Source organism: Cetorhinus maximus, chromosome 29, assembly GCF_964194155.1.
Source record: "Cetorhinus maximus chromosome 29, sCetMax3.hap1.1, whole genome shotgun sequence".
Classification (NCBI taxonomy): Eukaryota; Metazoa; Chordata; class Chondrichthyes; order Lamniformes; family Cetorhinidae; genus Cetorhinus; species Cetorhinus maximus.
In genome coordinates, this window is record NC_135907.1 from 7,460,615 (window position 1) to 7,480,151 (window position 19,537).

At 41.9% G+C, this 19,537-nt stretch overlaps 1 protein-coding gene across 1 annotated transcript in view; it reads right to left on the reverse strand.

The window, feature by feature from the left end:
• Positions 1-19,537, reverse strand: part of LOC144669322 (guanylyl cyclase C-like) — a 108,254-nt gene that overhangs the window by 65,986 nt on the left and 22,731 nt on the right. Inside the window, exons 6-10 of the mRNA XM_078531682.1 lie at positions 12,978-13,074; positions 11,623-11,737; positions 6,132-6,267; positions 5,686-5,771; positions 4,306-4,420 (exon numbers count right to left, since the gene is read on the reverse strand). Of these exons, the coding sequence (XP_078387808.1) occupies positions 4,306-4,420; positions 5,686-5,771; positions 6,132-6,267; positions 11,623-11,737; positions 12,978-13,074 (549 nt within the window). The remainder of the gene's footprint in view (positions 1-4,305; positions 4,421-5,685; positions 5,772-6,131; positions 6,268-11,622; positions 11,738-12,977; positions 13,075-19,537) is intronic.

The window sequence follows — 19,537 nt, forward strand, 5'->3', positions numbered from 1 at the left end:
CCTGGAAGTGTGGTGGAGGTAGGTTCAATCGAAGCATTCAAGAGGGCATTAGATGACTATTTGAATAGAAACAATGTGCAGGGGTACGGTGAAAGGGCAGGGCAATGGCAATAGGTCATAATGCTCATTTGGAGAGCAGGTGCAGACAGGATGGGCCAAATGGCCTCCTGCTATGCCATTAAAATTCTGTGATTCTGTGAAGAGCTTCTTTAAATATATAAAAAGGAAGAGAGAGTCCAAAGAGGACATAAGCCCCTTAGAGAATGAGGCTGGGGAAATAATTATGGGGAACCAGGAAATGGCAGAGGAGTTGAATAATTACTTTGCATCAGTCTTCACAGTAGAAGACACTAATTGCATTCCAAAAATACTAAATAATCAAGGGGCAAAAGAGGGGGAGGAAATAAATACAATAACTATCACTAGAGAAATAGTACAAGGGAGACTAATGGGGCTAAAGGCTGATAAGTCTGCTGGACCTGATGGGTTGCATCCTTGGATATTAAAGGGAGTAGCTGCAGAGATAGTGGATGCACTGGTAGTAATCTTCCAAGAATCGTTAGATTCTGGAAAAGTACCAGAGGATTGGAAAACTGCCAATGTAACACCCTTATTCAAAAAGGTAGGATGTCAAAAAACAGCGAACTATAGGCCAGTAAGATTAACATCCGTCATTGAGAAACTGTCAGAGTCTATTATAAAGGGCATAAAGCAGAGCTTTTAGAAATACATAATATAATCAAGCAGAGTCAGCATGGCTTCATGAAGGGGAAGTCATGCCTGACAAATTTATTAGAATTTGAGGAGGTAACAAGCAGGATAGATAAAGGGGAACCAGTAGATGTAATATACTTAGCTTTCCTAAAGGTGTTCAGTAAGGTACCACACATAAGGCTACTTAATAAATAAGAGCCCATGGTGTTGGGGGTAATATATTAGCATGGATAGAGGATTGGCTAACAAATAGAAGACAGAGAGTTGGGAGAGGGGGGCATTTTCAGGATGGCAACCTGTAACTAGTGGAGTGCCACAGGAATCACCGCTGAGGCCACAATTATTTACAATATATATTAATGACTTAGATGAGGGGTAAATGTACTATCGCCAAGTTTGCAGATGACACAAACACAGGTGGGAAGGCAAGTGGTGAGGATGACACAAAGAGTCTACAGAGGGATATAGAAAGGTTAAATGAGTGGGCAAAAACTTGGCAGATGGAATATGATGTGGAAAAATGTGAGGTTATGCACTTTGGCAGGAAAAATAGACGAGCTGAATATTACTTAAATGGAGAAAGGCTGCAGAAAGCTGCAACACAGAGGGATTTGGGGCTCCTCATGCATGAATCACAAAAAGCTAGCATATAAGCTCAGCAGGTAATAGGGAAGGCAAATGGAATATTGGCCTTTATTTCAAAGGGAATAGAGTATAAAAATAGAGAAGTCTTGCTAAAACTATACAAGGCACTAGTTAGAATACTAGAATACTGTGAACAGTTTTGGTCCCCTTACCTAAAGATAGACTGGCATTCGAGGCAGTCCAGAGAAAGTTCACTTGATTGATCCCCAGTGTGGAGGGATTTTCTTATGAGGAGAGGTTGAGTAGGTTGCGCCTATACTCATTGGAGTTTAAAAAAATGAAAAGCAACCTTATTGAAACATATAAGATTCTTAGGGGGCTTGAAAGGGTAGATGATAAGAGGTTGTTTCTCCTTGTGGGAGAGTCTCGGGTCAGAGGGCATAATCTCAGAGTAAGAGGTCACCCATTTAAGACAGAGATGAGGAGGAATTTCTTCTCTTAGATGATACTGAATCAGTGGAATTCTTTACCGCAGAGGGCTGTAGAAGCTGGGTCGTTTAGTATATTCAAGGCTGAGATAGACAGATTTTTAATCAAGGGCTATGGGGAAAAGGCAGGAAAGTGGCGTTGAGGATTATCAGATCAGCCATGATCACATTGAATGGTGGAGCAGACTCGATGGGCTGAATGGCCTACTTCTGCCCCTACGTCTTATGGTCTTATTTTAAGTACCAATAAAAATAATTAACAGATTCACTATTAAGCAAGTTAACAGCCTCTTAAAGCGGTACTATAACAAAAAGACAAAACTTTAAAGGAAACTTATCAAATTAAATTAAAATAGTGTTCACAGGGCTGATGGTGCACTCCTGTCCCTGCAACGCCCACCGTCAGACCTCAGGCATACCGACAGAGAGTCCCTTTTTATATGCTTTTTTAAATAAACAATAAACTAATAAAATAAAATAATTAACTAAGTGACAGCCCCTTAAAGGAGCATAAACTTAAATTTCACCAGTTGCCATGGTAGGATTTGAAGCCTTGCCCCCAAAGTATTAACCTGGGTTTCAGGATTACTAGTGCAGTGATAGTACCACTATGCCACCATCTCCCTGGTCTCTTTTTGTGCTCTTTTAAATTAATAATAAACCAATAAAATAAATAAATTAACAATGAACTAAGTTACAACCCCTTAAAGGGCACTGTAACTAAGGACAAAAACTTTAAAGGAAACTGATCTGATTAATTAAAATGGCTTTCCTGGGGCTGATGATGCACTCCAGCCCCTGAGCCTCCCGCTCTTTGCAGAAGGCCTCAATCCCCTCCAGGACCTGCTGCCTGAAGCTGCTAATGGCCACCTTGGCCAGGTCCAGGAGCAGACCCACGAGGAGGTGGTCCCTTTTTATACTCTTTTGTGAATGACTTTAAACAAATGGTCAAATTAACAGAGTAACAAGCTAAACCTGAGTGATAGCCCCTCAAAGTTGTAACAAAAGACAAAATCTTAAAGGAAAGTTATCAAAAAAATTGAAGTGTCATTTTGGGGGCTAATAAACAGATCTATAAACAGGAGCTACATGTCATAATTGAGGCCGTGCAGCTGGTAGAAAAAATACATCACCAGGGCACCCCACTGGGGAGGGGGCTCAGCTTAAAGGTTTTACTGCAGGGTCTGGAGATGGAAAGTGTCTCCCTCTTCCTCTCTCTATTTGGGGGTCTATGGTACACGCCTAGCAGTGTGGCTGCCCCTTTTTTCATTTCTGGGCTCAACCCATATGGCCTCATTTGATGAATCATTTAGTATATCATCCCTCTTCAGAGCTGTAATTGATTCCTTAACCAATTATGCTACACCCCCACCAATTTTATACCCCTCCCTATCCTGCCTGAAAACTCTATAGCCAGAGATGTCGAGCTGCCACTTTTGCCCCTCCTTAAGCCAAGTTTCCGTTATAGCAATCACATCATATTGCCATGTGTCATTCTGTGCCCTCAGCTCATCAGCTTGATTTGCTACACCCACTATACTATATTTGCCGTACACGTCACATTTCTCGGCTTTCAAATTTCATCCACCATGCCCTTTTTACCAATCTGTCTTTGTCCTCCTGAAGTTACTGCTCCTCAGAATGGTCAGCTTTAGAGTTGCCAACACCCCAGGACTGTGCTGGAGTCTCCATGAATGAAAATTTAATTTCCAGGGCACTGCTGCGAGCAACCGAGGAAAAAAAATGCAGGAGCATTGAAAAAAATCGTGTGTTTTTGCCATTTTCTTTAGTTTGTTAGCTACTAAAACATTGGTAAAGGGGAAGACTGACTGGGAGGTCAGATTGGGGTTCGATAAGAGGTGCAATTACAAGTGATGAAACCTCCAGGAACACATCCAACCAGAGTTGGCTACCTCAAGGTAGATTGCACAAGTCAACTTGTTGGTCGTAGAATCATACAGCCCAGAAGGCAGTCATTCTCGTCGCAGTGCTGGTGCTGGAGAGCCATCAAGTTAATCCCACTCTTGCTCTTTTCCCGTTGCCCTGCAAATTTTTCCCATTCAAATATTTATCCAATTCTTTTTTGAAGGTTACTGTTGAATCTGTTTCCACCATCCTATCGGGTAGTGCCTTCCAGATCACAACACCAACTTTCTAAAAATATTTTCCAGGTCTCCCCTCTGGTTCTTTTGCCAAGTATCTGTCCTCTGATTACTGACACACCTGCCACTGAAAATATTTTCTCCCTAGTTACTCTACCTTTCATAATTTGGAACACCTTTGTTAAATCTCCTCTTAACCTCCTAAGAACTGTTCCAGCACCTCCGGGTAACAGAGTCCTTCATCTCCAGCACCATTCTAGTAAATCTTCTGCGCCATCACTCTAAGGACTTGACATCCTTCCTAAAGCTGACAAAGCATCAAGTACTCGCTTCCCCCCAATACCTCTGAGTTCCATTACTATCATCGACCTCTACCTGGCTGTGGCCTAGTGGTCCCAGGCTCAGTTAGAACCTACCTGATTCGGATTCGGGGACACTTTTGGGCAGCCCTTCGCTCCACACAAACTCAGGGTTGGCATTAATGATGTAGGTTTCATTAGTCCAGGTGTCAAAGTGAAACCACGTTTTGTACTAAAATAACAAGGAGAATGTAGTAAACAATGAGAGGAGAGTAGCAGGTTTCAAGGCGGCAAAGACGGATGGTAAAACGGGCAGACACGTGGCAGCTAAAATTTAAACAGAGAATGGTGAAGTGACGCATTTTGGAAGGAAGAACAAAAGGAGGAAATATAAACAAATTCAATTTTACAGGGGGTGCAGGAACAGAGAGATCTGGAAGTTCTCATCCACAAATGTTTGAAGGTGAAGGACAATTTGGGAAGGCTGGTTAATAAAAAGCACTCCGGATCCTGGGCTATAAAAATTTCGCATTGCTATAAAAGCAAGGAATTATGCTGAACCTTCATAAATTACTGTTTCGGCTTCAGCTGGAATAACGTGTCCAATTCAGTTTAGAAAAGACGTCAAGGCTTTGGAGAAGGTTTCACTCAAATGGTACCAGGGATGATGGACTTCAGTTATGTGGAGAAACTTGGATAGTAATCCTAGTTTGTTCAGGAGAGACTGAAAAAACCATGGTTACTATCCCAGTTTCTCTAGTCTTGTTACATAAATGATACTGGGGCCAAAGGCGTTAAATTATGAAGATAGGTTGCAGAGATTAAACTTTTACTTCTTTGAGTAGAGAAGATTAAGGATGATCTAATTGAGGTGAAGATGATCAAAGGACTTGATAGGATAGATAAAGAGAAAGTAGTTCCCCTAGTGGAGGAGTCCAGAACAAGGGGCCATAATGTCAGGAAGCACTTCTTCACATGAAGGGTAGTGAAAATCTTGAACTCTCTACTTCCCCCCACCACACACCACACCACCCCCCCCAAAAGCTGTTGAAGCAGGAGGTCAATTGAACATCTCATAATTGCTCAATGGTAGTTATTTGCTAACCCATCACTGGCACCACTTGCAAACCAGAAAGCTAAAACTGGTGATGAACAGAGAGAGGGAAGAGTCTGAATCAGTGGGGCAGGGAGTGTTGGGGGGAGCCTAATGGTGGAGGGGAGGAGCCTGTACAGGCTAGTCTGATGTCAGAATACAGGAGGAGGAGATGTCGGTTTGGTGTAATGGGTTGGGCATAGCTAGTGTAATGGGGGAGGAGGCAGGAATATATTTACAGTAGGAGTCTGGTGTGTGAGATGGTGTGCTTATTGTGAGGGCTCTGAGATGTTCAGTGGGGGAGGGTCCTGGTGTGTTGGAATATTGTTATTCATTTCCATAATACTGCAGGGTTACACAGTATCACCCAGGGGATGTCCAATCAGCCAGGACAAAGAACCCACCTTTTTTGTCTTGGTCGAGGTGTACAGAACAGTCAGGTTAATATCTCGATCTCCAAACTCATCCAGATGTATTGGGCCCAGGGCTCCTGCAATCAAGCCAGGCAGGATTTTAGTTCATTTACTTGGTCACTATATTCTCCCTTACCTCGTTTCTGACCTCAGACTCACTCATCTGTATGCACTTCCTGTATATTTATTCTCACCATTCTTTATCCCTCTCATCCACCCTATCCCCAAACATACCTCCTTGATATCTGCTCCGGCTTCCTAGGCCATTTGTTCTTGCCCCAGCTTGACTTCTATTCTCCCTCCATCCATTCACCTCTATTCTCTGCCTCCACTCTCCTCTGTGCTTTCTCCATTCCCCAGCCTCTATCCTTATTCCATCCATCCAGCGCCCTTTCTCTTTGAGCCCATACAACAAGTTTGTCAGTGTTTATTCTTACCTGGGAAGGAGATATTTCGAAAGTTTTCACTGAAGTCAGCTCGTGTTGGGGACTGATTTTTCATCAAAAACTTTTCAAGGACAGCACCAAAGAGCATAATAGCGTCATAGTAACCCAGCATATAGTCGTTGTACAGCTGAAAAACATGGAAGCTCAGCTTTTAACTTAACAGCTGATAGGAAATCTCAGTGACTACAGAGTCTTTAACAGGTTACCTTCTGAGGATTAACACCAGATACAGAACATTGCAACAGGGAATGTAGTACATTACATCTGTTCCATCCAAGATCCATGTACATTCCACCCTACCTTGGCCTCTACCTACCCTTGTAATCTCCTCCCATAGCCCATGTACACTGTCTCTTATCAAGGACTCTACCAACTCAAATAATCTCCACTATAGCCCATGTACACTCTACTGTCTCATGGATCTTAGCCTAATTCTCCCATTATTGCTAACTTAACTGTCAAGACTTTACTGATTGACATAAATCAATTAGGCAACCAATATGTTTATTTTTCAAAGCATCAGTTCTCCAATCAATTATTGAAAATATGTAGTAATGCCTCTATCTCTTAACCAGGTTATTTTAAAATGCACAGATGTAATCCATCCAGAGTAGTCCTCTTTAACTTTGATTGGGTTATTTAATATTTTCCCTATTTTTATTTTAAATTAAGTTCTATCTATTCTAAACTCATCATCTGATGTCATGTTCATCTATCCTGTTCCCTAGTAAACACTGAATTATTTAATATTTCTGCCATTTCTCTATTGTTGCTTTTCATATTATCAAGTCAATAAATGTGGTCCTATTCCCATCACCATCACGACTTTCCATTTAAAAAAATAAAGTTTCCTTCTGTAAAATATTTTACTATTTTGTTTTATATTGCTTAATAATTTAATTTCATAGGGCGGAATTTTACCGCAGCGGGATTTTACCTTCCCATCGAAGTCAATGGAGTTTAGAATGGCTCGCCGCATTTTACAGCCCCGTCCCTGCTGCAACGGTGCTGTAAAATTCCTGCCATAGTTCCTCTTTGTCCTCCTAATTTTGTTTTTATTTCTCTTCTAATCACTTCATATTCTCCCTTGTCATGCTCTCCCCACTATCCACGCACTTGGTGTATGTCTGTTTGTTTAATCTCAATTTTTTTCCCATGTCTTTATTCATCCACAGTGACTTATTAGTATTCAGCTTGTTTTTTTTAGCAGAATACCTTTTTCCTGGACTCAAGTGAACACCATTTTAAATATTTCCTGGTGCTGGTCAACATCATTGTTTGCTAATATTGTCCATTTTATTTTCCCAAGTTCTATTCCATTTTTTATTTATTCTTTCATGATATGTGGGCATTGCTGGCCAGGCCAGCATTTATTGCCCAGCCCTAATTGCCCTCGAGAAGATGGTGGTGAGCCACCTTCTTGAACCACTGCAGTCCATGTAGTGCAGGTACACCCATAGTGCTGTTAGAAAGGGAGTTCTAGGAGTTTGGCCCAGCGACAGTGAAAGAATGGCGATATAGTTCCAAGTCAGGATGGTATGTGTCTTGGAGGGGAACTTGCAGGCAGTGGTGTCCTCATGCATCTGCGGCCCTTGACCTTTTAGTTAGGAGAGGTCGCGGGTTTGGAAGATGCTGTCAAAGGAGCCTAGGTGAGTTGCTGCAGTGCATCATGTAGATAGTACATACTATTGCCACTGTGCATCGGTGGCGGAGGGAGTGAATGTTTAAGATGGTGGATGGAGTGCCAATCAAGCAGGCTGCTTTGTCCTAGATGGTGTCAAGCTTCTTGAGTGTTGTTGGAGCTGCACTCATCTGGCAAGTGGAGACTATTCCCACACAATCCTGACTTGTGCCTTGTAGATGATGGATAGGCTTTGGAGAGTCAGGAGGTTAGTTACTTGCCACAGAATTCCCAATGTCTGGCCTGTTCTTGTAGCCACAGTATTTTCTCAACTCTCAAAATTGGCTTGTCTCCAATCTATTATCTTAGTCTTTGTCATATTACATTCTTCTCAATTATTATCTTAAAGTATATAATTTTATGGTCACTATTTCCCAGATGTTCTTTTACTTTTAGAATCATTGAATGTTTACAGCACAAAAGGAGGTAATTCAGCCTGTCGTGGCCATGCCAGCTCTCCAGAAGAGTTACTCAGCTAGTCTCACTTCTCCAGCCTTTTCCTGTAAACCTGCAACTTTTTTTCTCTTCAGATAATTTTCAAAAGCCATAATTGAACCTGCCTCCACCATATCCTCAGACAGTGCATTCTAGACCCTAACCACTTTCTGCATAAAATAATTACTCCTCATGTTCCCATTGCTTCTTTTGCCAATCACCTTAAATCAGGGTCCTCTTGTTCTCAAGCCTTTTAAACAATGGGAACTGTTCCTCTCTATCGCCTCTGTCTAGACCCCTCATGATTCTGAACACCTCTATCAATTCTCCTCTCACCCTCTCTTCTCCAAGGAAAGCAGCCCAGCTTCTTCAATCTATCCACATAATTTAAGACCCTCATCCCTGGAACGTTTCTTGTAAATTTTTTTTTGCAACCTCTCTAAACTCTTCACAACTTTCCTAAAGTGTGGTGCCCAGAATTGGACACAATACTCCAGATGAGGCTGAACCAGTATTTTCTAACAGTTCATCATAACTTCCTTATTTTTGTACTCTATGCCTCTATTTATAAATCCCAGCATCGCACATATCTTTTGAACCACTTTCTCAGCCTCCCCTGCCACCTAAAACACTGCACATACACCCCCAGATTTCTCTGTACCTGCACCCCTTTTAGAATTGTATCCTTTATTTCATTTTGCTTTTCCTCATTTTTCCTACCAAAATGTGCCACTTCACATTTCACTGCATGAAATTTCAGCTGCCACATGCCCACCCATTCCATCAGCCTACCTATGTTCACTTGAAGTCTATCACTATCCTCTTTGCAGTGCACAATACTTCCAAGTTTTGTGTCATCTGCAAATTTTGAAATTGTGCCATGTACACTCAAGTCTAGGCCATTAACATATATCAAGAAAAGCAGTGGTCAGAGTACTGACAATATGATGTAAAAGGACATAGAGACAGTGAAAATGCCAGCTCTGAGCACTCCTTAGAGGTGCCCTACTGCCGCCCTGCTTCTCTGTTCATGGCCTCTTCATTATTTTATCTTCTCTGATTCATTCCACATTACTAGATCCAGTAACGAATCCTTGGGTCTATGACATAAAGGGATGAATTTTATGGGATGACTTATTCCTCCCACCCCATGCACCCCCATCAGCACCTCACCGGCTTTAAATTTGGCTGCCTCGCAGGAATGATATGGTGGGGGCAGCCTTAATTACTTGAAAGTGAGACATTTGCCCCTCAGGGACAGGAATTCCCACCCTCGAAAGCTGCCAGCCAATCAGATTGGCTGGCAGCTCTGTCATCCCATCAACGCCAAGATCAAGTAGTGGCCACTGCTGGGACTACAAGCAGTCTCGAGGAAAGAAGCAGGTGGATACTGGACTTGAAGGTAAGTCCAGGCATATTGGTCAGGCAGGGATTGGAGACCCCAGCGACAGGGAGAGGGAATTTTGGAGTTGAGTTTTAGAGGCCGGGGGAGGCACAAGGGTGGGGGTACCATCTCAGAGGGGTTTCTCCTGAAGGGCACAGGGGACACCCCCGAAGGAGGTATCCCCCGCTTCCTGCGCCTTTAACCCATGCAGTGAAACCTGCCAGGCTACCTGCCTTCCTTCCGCCTACCCCAGCAGCACCTACTGCAGCAGTGGAGGTGGAATCAGGTTCTTAAGTGGCCATTAATTGGACGCTTTTTGTGTACCTTTCCTGCCCCCCCTCCTTAATATAGGGGACAGGTTGGGGGTGGGCAGGAAGGCAATGGGCTGGCCACCTGTTTTATTTCACATGCCCCCGTCACCTTCAAATACACCAGTGGTGGGGGGGGCCTTAAAAGTCACCCTATTGGGTCAGAAAGGAGTCTTGTACACATTGTAGGAGCTCCATTTCCTTATCCCCTTTATCCTCTGTCCGGTTAATATCAGGGTAGTTGAAATCCTCCATGAGTATTGTTCTTTTTTTTACGCATTTCCCTAACTTGTCTGCATATTTCTTCCTCCACCTCTCTTCCACTATTATGTGGTCTGTAGACGACACCTATTAGTGCGATTGATCCTTTATCATCTTTTACCTCTATTCGTATGGATTCTATTTCGCTCTTCCTGATAACTGTGTCCCTTTTTTCTACAGCCTTTTTTTCCCCAGATAAGTTCAGCTACTCCACCTCCCCTATTTCCATCTCTATCTTTCCTAAATATATTAGGCCCTGTAATGCTTAATTCCCAGTCCTGATTTTTCTGTAGCCATGTCTCAGTAACCGATACTACCCTGCGGCCAGGATTTTCCGGCCCCATCATGGCGGAGCCTGCCGTGACAGAATCGGCGATCCAGCCAAAAGTCCATTGACTTTCAGCAAGATTGGACGATCCCAGCAACAGGCGGGACCAGAAAATCCTGCCCTATGTCTGGTTCCTCACAATGTGTTTACTGGGGAGACAGTGGCATTGTGGCAATACCACCAGGTTAATGTTCCAGGGACAAAAATTCAAATCCCACCATGATAGCTGGTGGAATTTTAATTCAATTATTTAGACATTAAAAAGTAGTCTGGGATTGTAAGCTAGTCTCAGCAATGGTGCCATAAAACTATCATCGATTGTTGTAAAAACTCCTCTGGTTCGCTAATGCCCTTTGGGGAAAGAAATCTGCCGTCCTTACTTGGTCTGGCCTACATCTGATTTGAGACTCACAGCATGTGGTTGACTCTTAACTGCCCTCTGAAATGGCCTAAAAGCAGCTCAGCTCAAGGGCAATTAGAGACAGGCAACAAATGCTGGCCTTGTCAGCAATACCCACATCCCATAAAAGAATAAAGTAAACTGTATTATTACCTCCAATTCCCTGGTTTATTATGGGCACTCTGTACATTGCTGTACAGGCAGGTTAATTCAATTTTAATAGCAGTTCCTCTTACTTGATTTTTAATCTTCATTTTACACTCCTGTTTCATATCTCCTTTCCACCTAAATCCTCACTTAGTTAATTCTTCCCTAGCCATTCCTTTCCTGTTTTGATTGTATTTATTTGTTTACCTTCCTCCTCTCTATTCTGAAAAGATATGGGATCTATCCCAGTTCAGATAAAGTCCATCCCCTTCGGTACAGTTCCCTCCTGTCCCAGTACTGTTGCCAGTGTCCCATGAAAATGAACCCATCTTTCCCACACCAGCTCTTTAGCCGAGGTTTGAGTAACCTTACGAAGAGGAGTTAGAAATCAGAAGGGAAAGATAAAGGGGAATAAAGGGTCACCTTTTGCCTAATGTGTGGAATATAAATCACACCCGGGTATGAGTCGCTCTTCTCTTGAGGCACGAACTGGACCCGGCCCTACCTACAAGCCTGTTTGGGGATATTTACTTCTTACCGATGAGATGTTGCTGGCCTCTTGTGAGGTTTGGTTGGAAACTGAAGACAGTAGGGTCACCACCAGGACTTGTTTCATGTAATCCGTTGAATCTGCCTCAGGAGAGTACGTGTGACTATCAGAAAGAGGAATGGACAGAGTAGTGAGAAAGACAACAAGTAGCTACACTCAGCCCACCCCCTACCACCACCACCCAACAACACCTGTCCTTAGGAGTAAGGCAATTCATAAACCCTTGAGGAGGATGAAACTGTAGCCTGGAACTGTAAGGTTTTAAGTCATACCCCTTGCCTGACTACATTCTACTTCAGCTTTCTGTTGGAAAAAGTACTGCTAACTATGGCCAAATGTTTCCTCACAACAAGGGAATTCCTAGGACCACAATGTGGCATAAAAAAACACAGAGGCAATGAAAATGCCAGCTTCTAAACACTCCCAGGAAGATGTTATGGGAGTGGTCCAGGAAATCCAGGAATTCATGAATTCAAAACCAAACATGTGATAGGATTACTTGCAGCCTACTGCTGTCATTTATGCTCTACACAAGCCTGCTCACTGCCCTCTTTATCTAGCCTTACAATAAGTTGTGAAAGTGCATTCAACAAATTTGATTCTGTGCTAGCATAAAAAAAGGCAATGAAGTGTGCTAATGCAGCTTATTATAATCATAGAATCAAAGGAACTTACAACACAGGAGGATTTTCAGCCCGTTGTGCCTGTGCTGGCTCTTTGAAAGCGCACATATGTTTAGTCTTATATATCCACTTCTTACCCATAACCTTAAGTTCCTCATCTTCAAGTACCTGTCGAGCTCCCTTTTGAAATTAATTATGGAATAAACTTCCATCACCTTTTCAGGTTGAGCATTCCAGGTCCTGACAACTCTGAGTGAAAAAAAATCTCCACATCTCTCCTCAAGACCTTTTGCCAATGATTTTAAATCAATGATCTCTGGTTATTGACTCTTCTCTAGAGAAGATAGTTTTTCTCTAATTGCTCAATCCAAACCTCTCATCATCTTGACAACCTCTATTGGTTCACCTCTTCACTTTCTCTGTTCCAAGGAGTACAGTCCTAACCTCTCCCTATATTGATGAAGAGAGTGTAGGCAGAGCTTTATTCTTTGGCTAACCTGTCCTGGGAGTGTTTGCCAGCACAGACACAATGGGCCAAATGGGTTCTTTCTGCCTCATAAATTTTCTATATTTGGTAGGACAGTTCAGAGGGAGTTTACTCTCTTTCTAACCAGTGTTGTACCTGGCGTTAGAATTAATGGCAAAAAGCAAAGAGGTTCTCCAGCACTGACATCTTATGATCAGTAGAATAACTGTCTAAACTAAAGATGTGGTACTTACTTGAACAGATCTACTAGGATGATGACAATATCTTTGTCCAGGTTAGCTCCATCTACTAATGTCTCAATATCGCTGCTTGTCCCGCACAAGATGATCACTGAGTTTAAAAAAATAAACAGTTAGATTAATGTTAATTCTTTTCCACTGTTTCCCTCCTTGACACCAAGATTCAGTTTAAACAAAGAGCAGGGTGACTTCATTTGAAAAGAGCAGAGAGAGCAGCTGATTGGTGAGTTGGATTAGTGAGTATTTCTAGTCTTTAAAGTAAAATTAAGGTCTACAGTTTGTGTTTAAGTCTCTAGTGTAAAGAGCAGCAACACTAGAGTAATTAATTAATAAAATAAATTAAATGTGATAGTGATGGCAGGACAGGTGATGTGTTGCTGCTGCAACATATGGGGCCAACTGGACAACAAGGTGATCCAGAGCGAACACATCTGTAGCAATTGTTTATAGCTTGAGAAACTTCGGATCCAAGTTGAGGAGCTGGAGTCCGAGCTGCAAACATTGCGCCACATCAGGCAGGGGAAAGTTACCTGGACACTTTGTTCCAGGAAGTGGTCACACAACTCAGAATAGCTAATTCAAATTTGGTCTGTGATCAGGGACAGAAAGGTGTAGCTGCAGGTAAGGCAGTTATAGGGACTCAGGGGATAGCGTTTAAGGAGCCTCAGCTCCTGCAATTGTCTAACAGTTATGAGGTTCTTGCATCCTGTGTGAATGAGAGCAGGGGCCGCAGGGAGGATGAGCAAATTGACCACGGCACAGTGGTACAGGGAGCCAATCAAGTGGGGGGAGGAAATAGGAACATACTAGTGGCAAAATTAATGGCTCTTTACTTAAGTGCACATAGTATTCGGAACAAAAATAAATGAATTAATGGCACAAATAGAGGTTAATGGGTATGATCTTATAGTCATTATGGAGACATGGTTACAAGGAGATCAAAGCTGGGAACTAAATATTTAGGGGTATGTGACTTTTCAACAGGACAGGCAGAAAGGAAACGGTGGTGGGGTAGCTTTGTTAGTACAAGATGGAATAAGTACGATAGCAAGAAATGATCTTGGATCGGAAGATGTAGAATCCATATGGGTGGAGGTAAAAAATAACAAGGGGAAAAAGATACTGGTGGGAGTAGTCTGTAGATCCCCTAATGGTAGCTATGCTGTAGGACAGAGAATAAATCAGGAGGTAATGAGGGCATGTGAAAAAGGCAGTATATTAATCATGGGTGACTTTAACCTTCATGTAGATTGGGAAAATCAAATTGGCAGAGGTAGCCACGAGTAAGAATTCATAGAGTGTATTCGGGACAGTTTCCTAGAACAATATATTGTGGATCCAACCAGGCATAATGCTATTTTGGATCTGGTAATGTGTAATGAGGCAGGTTTAATAAATAATATCAGAGTAAAAGATCCCCTAGGAAACAGTGAACATAACACAGTGGAATTTAGCATTCAGTTTGAGAGTGAGAAACTTGGGTCGAAAACAACTGTGCTAAACTTAAATAAGGGCAATTATAAAGGAATGAGGGCAGAGTTGGCTGGAGTGGACTGGGAAAGGAGTTTAGCAGAAAAGATGGTTGATGAATAATGGCAGGCATTTAAGAAAATAGTTCATGACTCATAACAAAGATATATCCCAGTGAGGAAAAAGGATTCTAGGAAGGGAATAAATCAACCACGGTTAACCAAGAAGTTAAGGATAGTATCAGGTTGAAAGAAAAAAATCATACAATGTGGCAAGGATTAGTCGTAAGGCAGAGGATTGGGAAAGTTTTAAATGCCAACAGAAGATTACCAAAAAAATGACAAAGAGGGAGAAAATTACTTGAGAGTAAACTGTCAAGTAATATAAAAATGGACAGTAAGAACTTCTTTAAATATATAAAAAGGAAGAGAAAGGCCAAAGTCAATATAGGCCTCTTAGAGAATGAGGCTGGGGAAATAATCATGGGGAACCAGGAAATGGCAGAGGCGTTGAATAAATAACCAAGGACAAAAGCAGGGGAGGAAATAAATACAATAACTATCGCTAAAGAAAAGGTACTAGGGAAGCTAATGAAGTTAAAGGCCGATAAGTCCCCCGGACCTGATGGGTTGCATTCTAGGGTATTAAAGGAAGTAGCTGCAGAGATAGTGGATGCACTGATAGTAATCTTCCAAGAATTGTTAGAATTTGGAAAAGTACCAGAGGACTGGAAAACTGCCAATGTAACACCCTTATTCAAAAAGGGAGGGAGACAAAAAACAGCTAACTATAGGCCAGTTAGCTTAACATCTGTCATTGGGAAAATGTTAGCGTTTATTATAAAGGATGTAATAGCAGAGCATTTAGAAACGAATAATATAAACAAACAGAGTCAGCATGGCTTCATGAAGGGGAAGTCATGCCTGATAAAATTGTTAGAATTCTTTGAGGAGGTAACAAGCAGGATAGATAAAGGGGAACCAGTAGATGTAATATATTTGGATTTCTAAAAAGCGTTCGATAAGGTACCGCACATAAGGCTACTTAATAAGATAACAGCGCATGGTTTTGGAGGTAGTATATTAGCATGAATAGAGGATTGGCTAACTAATAGAAGAAGAGAGTAGGAATAAGGGGGGTATTTTCAGGATGGCAACCTGTAACTAGTGGAGTGCCACAGGGATCAGTGCTGGGGTCACAATTATTTACAATATATATTAATGACTTGGATGAGAGAAGTTAATGTACTATCACCAAGTTTGCAGATGACACAAAAATAGGTGGGAAGGCAAGTGGTGAGGATGACACAAAGAGTCTACAGAGGGATATACACAGGTTAAGTGAGCGGGAAAAAACTTGAATATAATGTGGGAAAATGTGAGGTTATGCACGTTGTCAGAAAGAATAGAGGAGCTGAATATTACTTAAATGGGGAAAGACTGCAGAAAGCTACAGCACAGAGGGGTCCTTGTGCATGACTCACAAAAAGCTAGCATACAAGTTCAGCAGGCAATAGGGAAGGCAAATGGAATGTTGGCCTTTATTTCAAAGGGAATGGAGTATAAAAATAGGGAAGTCGTGCTAAAATTATAAAAAGGCACTAGTTAGACCACACCTGTGGACAATTTTAGTCCCTTTATCTAAGGAAAGATGTAGTGGCATTGGAGGCAGTCCAGGGAAGGTTCACCAGGTTGATCCTGCGTATGGAGGGATTTTATTATGAGGAGAGGTTGAGTAGGTTGGGCCTGTACTCATTGGAGTTTAGAAGAATGAGACGCAACCTTATTGAAACATATAAATTCTTAGGGGGCTTGACAGGGTAGAAGCTGTGAGGTTGTTTCCCCTTGTGGGAGAGTCTAGGATTAAAGGGCATAATCTCAGAGTAAAGGGTCGCCCATTTAAGACAGAGATGAGGAGGAGTTTCTTCTCTCAGAGTGAATCTGTGGTATTCTTTACCACAGAGGGCTGTAGAGGCTAGGTCGTTAAGTATATTCAAGGCTGAGATAGACAGATTTTTAATCAGTAAAGGAATTAAGGGTTTTGGGGCAAAGGCAGGAAAGTGGAGTTGAGGATTATCAGATCTGCCATGGTCTCATTGAATGGCGGAGCAGACTCGATGGGCCGAATGGCCTACTTCTGATCCTACATCTTATGGTAAAGAATGAGGCATGAGCAGAAACAGCAATGTGATAATGACCAGGTAATTTTTTTTTAGTGATGCTGTTTGAAGGACAAATATTAGTTCGGCAAATCTCTTGCTCATCTTCAAAACAGTGTCATTGGGTCTTTTACATTTGCCTGACAGTAGCAGGGGCTCTGTTTAGCATCCCATCCAAAACACAGCACCTCCAACAGTGTGGCGCTCCTGCAGCACTGCACTAGACAATCAGACTGGATGGTGTGCTTATCTCCGGAGTGCGATTTGAACCCACAATCTTACGACTCAGAGGCAAGAGTACTACCAACTGAAATGCATTGGGACCCAAGTAACTTAGTGTTAGCAAGCTATTGGGTAGGAGGAATCAGAGACCAGCCTAATGCTACCCTCAAAGCACACATGCACATACCTCTCAGCAGGAGGTGCTGGGTAGCAATCAGGCATAAGGTTGCACTGGTAGACCCCAGCCCAGGTTCAATAGAACAAACGCCCAGATTTTTATGCTGGAACATTCTTGAACTTTAAGGACTTGCCCAGAAATGCAAACTTTCTCAGCCAAATTGGACAGACCCCAAAAATAAATCCTGCTTACGTAGAATAATAGGATGGTTACAGCACAGAAGATGGCCATTTGGCCTTTGAATCCATGCAGGCTCTCTGTAAGAGCAATTTAGCTGCACTCACTCCACCCTGGCTTTTTCCATAGTGCCGCAAATTTGTTCTTTTCAGTGACTTATCCAATTCCCTTTTGAAAGCCCCAATTGAATCTACCTCACCCATACTCTCAGGCACACCACTGGTTCTTTTGCCAGTCACCCTAAATTGGAATCATCTGGTTCTTGATCCTTCCACCAATCATAAAATTATAGAATGGCTACAGCACAGACGCCATTCAGCCCGTGGTGTCTAGGGAGGCTCTCTGGAAGCGCAACTCATCTATTCCCACTTCCCCACCTTTTTCCCACATTTTTTCACTTCAGATAGTTATCCAATTCTCGTTTGAAAGCCATGATTGAATCTGTCTCCAGCACACTCTCTGGCAGAGAATTTCAGATTCTAATTCAGCGATACATAAAAGATGTTATTTCTCATGTCACCATTTCTCCTTCTGTCAATCACTTTAAATCATGTCCTTTGGTTCTCGATCCTTCCATCAATGGAAACAGCTTCTCTCCATCGACTCTGACTAAACCTCTCATGATTTTGAACACCTCCATCAAATATCTTCTCAACCTCTCTTCCCTAAGAAAAACAGCCCCAGCTTCTCCAATCTATCCACGTAACTGAAGTCTCCCATCCCTGAATTCGTTCTCATAAATCTTTTCTGTACCTTCTTGAAAGCCTTCACATCCTTCCTAAAGTGTGACGCCCAGAATGGATATAATCTTCATAACGTCCTTGCTTTAGTATTCTATGCCTCTATTTATAAAACCGAGGAACCCAGATCTCTTTCTACTACTTTCTCACCCAATCTACCCTGCCACCTACAACAAGTTGTGCACATAAACCCCAGGTCCCTCTCTCCTTCATCCCCTTTAGAATTCCACCCTTTATTTAATGTTTGCCTCTCTTCATTCTTCCCACCAAAATGTCTCACTTCATACTTCTCTGTATTAAATTTCATATGCTACATGGCCATCCATTCCACCTGCCTATTTTATGGCCTCTTGAAGTCTATTGCTATTCTCCTCAAAGCTCACAATACTTCCTATTTTTGTGCCATCTGCAAATTTTCAAATTGTGCTCTTTACTGCCAAGTCATTTTATGCTCCAGGAAAAGCATTAGTTCTAGTACCACCCCACTGTATCTTTCTTTGAAGGAGTCACATATGTTGTGGATAAAGGGGAACCGGTGGATGTACCGTACTTAGATTTCCAGAAGGCACTTGATAAAGTGTCACATCAAAGGTTATTGCAGAAAATAAAATTTCATGGTGTAGGGGGTAACATATTGGCATGGGTAGAAGATTGGCTGGCTAACAGGAAGGACAGAGTTGGCATAAGTGGATCTTTTTTTGGTTGGCAGGATGTGATGATTGATGTGCCACAGGGATCAGTGCTGGGGCCTCAACATTTTAGAATTTATATAAATGATTTGGATGAAGGGACAAAAGGAATGGTTGATAAATTTGCTGACGATACAAAGATAGGTAGGAAAGTAAATTGTGAAGTGGACGTAAGGAGACTGCAAAGTGATATAGATAGGTTAAGTGAGTGGGAAAAGATCTGGAAAATGGACTATAATGTGGGCAAATGTGAAGTCATTCATCTTGTCAGGAAGAATAAAAAAGAAGCTTATTATCTAAATGGTGAGAGATTAAGGAGCTCTGAGATTCAGAGGTCTGGGTGTCCGAGTGTATGAATTACGAAAGAATAGTGTGCAAGTACAGCAGGTAATTAGGAAAGTGTTATGACTAATGCTGTTTATAAAGCGGAGTTATTTAAAAATTCCAGAGGGAAACTTTAAACAACTGTTATAACCTATAAGTTTAAGTGTTATGTTTGAGATGCAACTCTAAACTCAGGAATCAGATTACCAGTTCTCGAGGTTTTACATTAAACTAAATGAAACATATTATTAATTTACACAGGTTAAAATATATGTACACATGGCTACAAATTACTACTATCATAACTTTTAACAAATTCCCAAACTAATCTCCATTAAGGCAACTGCAACCCATAGGCTTAACCAAACACCAGGCAAAGCATTTTCACCTTACGAATTCAAATTAGGTTCTTTTCACTGTGGAGCCAGTTGGAGGCTTGCAGCTGCCTTTTGATCTTACATTGCCTCTGCTTTGTACACCTGAAAACTACTGACGTTATACCTACCAGCCTGAGTGAATGTTAATTCTCATTGTATCAACAACCTCTTTGAACTTCACCTTTTAACAATGAAACCCCTTCCATAGTACCAATTTTA